General features: G+C 44.2%; 1 protein-coding gene across 1 annotated transcript; it reads right to left on the bottom strand.

Annotated features, from left to right (window-relative positions):
* Positions 1 to 3528: 3528 nt before the first annotated feature.
* TOMM6 (translocase of outer mitochondrial membrane 6) lies at positions 3529 to 4947 on the bottom strand. The gene is made up of 3 exons (XM_045498203.1): positions 4699 to 4947; positions 4078 to 4182; positions 3529 to 3852 (listed from the first exon to the last, which is right to left on the bottom strand). The coding sequence occupies exons 1-2, from the start codon at positions 4824 to 4826 to the stop codon at positions 4086 to 4088; spliced, it is 225 nt and encodes a 74-aa protein (XP_045354159.1). The 5' UTR covers positions 4827 to 4947; the 3' UTR covers positions 3529 to 3852; positions 4078 to 4085.
* Between the last annotated feature and the right edge of the window lie 113 nt (positions 4948 to 5060).

The following is a 5060-nucleotide window of genomic DNA, read 5'->3' as shown; positions in this document are numbered from 1 at the left end:
TAAAAAAAAAAAAAAAAAAAAAAATTAGGAATGCCCTCAACAGCCAGGAACTGAAGCTCTTATTAAATGGCAGGCAGAGCTCTTGCCAGCTTTGATCCAGTCCCCTCTCGGGCTGAGGGGGGCAGTGCCACACTGTAAAGAATTTCCAGATGTCTCTTAAAATGTCATGAATAAAATTAGAAACTGTAGAAGTGTTAATGTGTCCTATGGACTCAATAGCAGAGTTTATTTTTGGTTTTAATGGCAAGGCTTCTAGCGTCAATGATTGTACAAGTTCCCTTCTCTGGCTGTGCTTCCAGTTCCATCCCAGTGCAAGAACTAGTGAAGTGGGTTGGCCTGGCAGTGGGGCATGGCCCTAACCAGGCCCCAGAAGCCTGAGAGAGGTCAACAGTAGGACAGAATGAAAACTTGGTTGGGTGTTGGGGGGTGGGATGTGGGTGGGCAGGCAGGGAGGGGGAAATGGAGTTTGTTCTACTTATTGATAAAGCTTTGTGAACTAATTTTATACAATTCATAACATTTGGTGCCTTGTACCCAGTTATGGTTTGCATGGGATTGAAAAGATTAAGTAAGGGAAAGGATGCCTCCGTATCATTTTAAGTGGCAAATGGGTCTGTACAGTGTAAAGGACAGTTGGTATCAGACTTTGTAAAAGCATTTCATTTCATGTGTGTAAAAGATAATTATTACCAGCAAATTCTGAAATTTTACTGTAATGTCCAAAATCTTTGGATTTGTCACTATTCATCAAATGGCTGCTTTCCAAGGCAGACTATGTCCCCTATTCTTTTTCACCACTCCTTTTATGTTCCAAACATTAACTCGGGCCTTTTTGGGTAGGCTGGGAGTGCTACCTCTTCCTAAACATATACTATATACCCTTGCCGGGTTATACCTTATAAGTGGAAGGGTTGCTTTCCAGCTGGTTGGGAGAGCACAAATGTTCAGAAAGGGCCTTTTTTTCTAATGCTGGGCAACTTAGGGTAGAAGTCAAACAAAAATGATTCCTCCTGAGGTATTACTTTCATTAGTTCTGAAGTTCTTTTGCACAAAATTTCAGGAAGCAGTGTAGAACACAACCTCCTATGTGTGAACCTTGAGATTGTAAGGCAAGCCAGTGCACTGTGTAATATGCAAAAGAGAAGGCTCAAAGAACCTGTCCCAGCCACCCCCGCCCCAGCCCCTTTCCTGGCAGGTGCTGACTAGAATGGTGCTGAGTGGCTGTGGAAGGGGAGAAGACCCAGTCTGCTCACCTGCAGGGCTGTTTATAGCCTGTTCCTTTTACTCTGACCTTAAGGTTTCCAATGAGCTCATGAGACTTCACCAAAGGGTGTTTAGAAAGCTCACCACTTGAAGCACATTTGATAACTGGTTCCCTCAGCCTAATTACTGGCCTAATTAGGTGAGGAGGTTGTACCTTTGGAGCAAAATCTCCCATGGCAACTTAGTTTTTTTTTTTTTTTTACCGGGTAAGTATGCACCTCCCTCGTGGTGGTTCCTTTTTTTCAAGTCAGCACTAAAGCTAAAAAGCGCCTTCTAAATATGACTGTGAGTTTAGTTTTGTATCTTCCACCTTTAACCATTCTCTTGGTCTAGGGCTTTGACTTGAACCAAGTGTTACTTTATTCTTTCAACCCACACATTGCTCTAAATACACCACAGCCACTAGGGCATTAAGGCAAATGGTCATTTTTGTGGACTCTTTTCTTACTTCTGCTGGCATGTTTCCATTTAAAATCTAAATAGGTAGTAGAAGAGATTTTCATAGTCCTGTTAACCAGCCAGGGCTGAATATCACGTCACCGATGTAAAATGGACTTCCCTTGGGGAGGGTGTTGTGTTGGAATGGTAAAAGCCAGCATTTTCATTTACAAAATTAATGACTGTTCATCAAAACTTTGGGAAATTGTAGACTTGAGAGCTTTACTTGCTAAATTCTTAACACTTGAGGAATGAAGCCAGTTTAAATGAAACTTTACCCTGCCAGTATTATGGCTTTACAAACTGACTAACAGTAAATGAAGCTATAACATTAAATTTTGAGTGAAATGTAAATTATGCTTTTGGAAGCTGCCATGTCATCATTGCTGGATTTTTCTTTTCAACTTTAAAAAGCCTTTTAAAATAGACTTTTCAGTTGTGAGTAGGATCGGGTTGCCGACTTCAAGGATCTGTTTCCTATCAATGAAGGACAGGAGGTGCTGGTATTTGTCTTAGTGGTCTGATACAGATATGAACGGGCTTAGAATCTATGCTATGGCTTAAAATTTTCCTTCTTGGTCATCATTTGGGAGGTGATGGCTTCAAACCTAAGCCTTGCTCTCATGTATATGACCCTTCCTCATCTTAACACCCAGTAAGTTACAAAACTATCAAATCATCTGTGGTCCCAGTATAAGTAGATTCTTAGAGGGTGAGGGCTTCGTGGTAAGCTAGCCACAGGCCTGAATTCACAGCTCAAACTCTTCCCTAACAGGTGGGACCTACCCAATCAATACAAGAGAATGGTGCTTTTAAAAATACATATACAATCTAACTCTCAATCAGATTTCTTAATGAGATTTATGCCGGTAGGGTCAAGAAGGACTGTTTTGTCCTATTTACCTTTTGTGAACAGATTGCTCGACATCTGTCAACTCTAACAATTAGGCCACTGTGGTGCATTCATACTGACCTCCCTTTCCAATTCATGTCCTTTAATCCCATACTAGTTCCACAGGAGACTTGGCATGGAAAAGCAGGATTTTTAAAAATGCCTAGTAGATGGGGTGCCTGGCTGGCTCAGTTGGAAGATCATGTGACCTCTGATCTCGGGATTGTCAATTTGAGCCCCATGTTGGCTGTACAGACTACTTAAATAAACTTTTAAAATAAAACAAAATAATAAGGATAAAAATACCTAGAATAAAACAAGTAGAAAAAAATGGCCATGGGGAACTTGTCTCTATTTCCACATCTTTCTGAGCCTACATGAGTCTTTTCCATGCCAGTTCCTTTCATATTCCATTTCCAAAGAACTCCAAACTCCTGGACAGTGGCACTACCATGACTTTTAGGGTCAGAAAACATTTCCTTGGGAAGAAAGCAGCTTCCTCAAGCAGTTTCTTTAGTGCCCACTGCCCAGGCTTGCTTACACCTTGCCTCCACCTGCACATCACTGCCCTCTTTCTACCAACAAATCCCACTCTATTACAGCAACAATGCCCCCTTGGTGCCTGGAAAACCCACCTGGTGCACTAAAATGCTATGCAACACCAAATGGCTTCTTCCTCTAGTTCTGCTCAAAAATGGAAATTCCTCAAAAATAAGTTTCCTCTTATGTTCACATCAAGTACAATGGCTACAGTTCCCTTTTTTTTTTTTTTCTTCAATATGAAGCAAACCACCTCTGTTACAATCCATGTTTGAGGCTTGTTCCTGTCTCTTTTGAGTGTGAAATATAAATCATGTTTTTATGATTTTTGTAAATCTTGACTTTTTACACCTTGTTTTTGTAAGCCGAAGTTTCTTATTAAAAGAATAAAATGATTTGTCTTTGCGTGCAGTCTTTATTCCAAATATTTGTTAAAATACCATTAGATTATTCCTCAGGACAAGAGCAAAAATCACCCCCTGCAGAAACTTTGGACCTATGTACAGAACTTTATAGAACAGAGGACAACACTTTGGCTGAAGCCTGACTGCTGACCAGAGAATGGAGTTCTGAGTGGGCTCAACGAAGAAAAGGCAATCGGGAAGGGAAGGTGCCCGTCTGAATGAAACTTCAACTTCCATCAGGGAAAGTCTTGTGATGGTCAAAGATTGGAGGCTGTTTTTGGAAGGCTCGAGTACAGCACAGGGGGTTCCATGTGTCTGCAATCAGACGACAGGACAACGGGTGGCATTAGAAATGTAAAAGCCTGAAGGGAAATTAGGAAGAGACTCAAAATTTCTTGCAATGTCTGTAAACATATTTAACTAGGAGTAGCCAAGGGCCTTATGTCAAGTCTCCTTCATTTTATAAACAGAAGATAAAAATTATTGCTTCTCTCTGCCTTTAGGGCTCCTAGACACGCAGAACAGTAGTTAAATGCTTACCTGTTTGGCTATACCCCTGGCTGAGGGGCCATTAGATCGATGTCACTCAAATTCCTGGCCAGCCAAACGCCTGCAGCAAAAAGTCCCAAATTGAGGATCAAGTTCCTGGAAAAAGAATATTTGATTAACCCTGTGCTCACTGAGTCACTTGTCTTTAATGAAACATACCACGAGTAAAGGTTTACCATCACCACCCTGGAAAAACCTCCCGGGGGCACAAAGACTGTTCTAGAACTGCAGGAAGGTAGATCTTTACGAAGGCAGATTGCCACGACCCACGTGGTTACTTGCTTGGCAGTCGTTCCTGTGTCTAACGGGATCAAATGCAAAAGCCAATTAAACACTCGCCCAGGGCTGAAAAGCCTGTGCGCTGGCGCCTCTTCTTCCCGGGTCCCCCTGGTCAGGGTGAGATTCTGTAGACAGCCCAGTAACTGAAAAGATCGCTTTTGCCGCACAGGAACTCTCCCAGTCAAGGACCTCTCCAAAGCACAGCCAGAGTCACTGCGAGGCCAAAACGCTGGCAAATGTAAAGGCACCAGGTTGGGCGAAGATGGGAAGTATGGGAGGTGTGTACAGGGGAGCGGAGGGCCAGAAAGGGACAAGTTCCCGGACTTCGGTTACCTCCGGAAATCGTTCCTGTCGGTGGCGAAGCGGTAGACGCCCCGAAGCCAATCTCCCACGTTGTCCGGAATTTCGGGAGCTTCATTCGCCGCGCCCGGGGCGCTTACGCCGACCCCACTGGAAGCCATAGTAGTACCCTCAGGATCCACAAGGCCTCGCCCGACGCACCGTGTCGGCGCCGGAGGATACGCAACTTCCGGTCTCTCACTTCCGCCGGCTACGGACCGGCAGGGGGCTCAGCTGCTCCAGAGAGGTCCGGCGCCCGGGTAGGAGAACTCCGGGGCTGCGCGTCCCCGAGCTCCTCAAGGGGAGGAGCGCGGCCTGGCACTACGGTCGCCTGGACGCGTCCCGCCTCTGGCTCC

This window comes from Leopardus geoffroyi, chromosome B2 (assembly GCF_018350155.1).
Source record: "Leopardus geoffroyi isolate Oge1 chromosome B2, O.geoffroyi_Oge1_pat1.0, whole genome shotgun sequence".
In the NCBI taxonomy this organism is placed as follows: Eukaryota; Metazoa; Chordata; class Mammalia; order Carnivora; family Felidae; genus Leopardus; species Leopardus geoffroyi.
Note: the sequence above shows the minus strand (reverse complement) of the source record. Positions and strands in the feature narration are given on the sequence as shown.

Bases quoted from the DNA above. Each gene is read 5' to 3' on its own strand.
- TOMM6 (XM_045498203.1), bottom strand. From the start codon at position 4,826: ATGGCTTCCAGTGGGGTCGGCGTAAGCGCCCCGGGCGCGGCGAATGAA. The intron at 4,183-4,698 runs GTAACCGAAGTC...TTCTTTTTCCAG, and splicing joins GACAGGAACGATTTCCGGAG to GAACTTGATCCTCAATTTGG.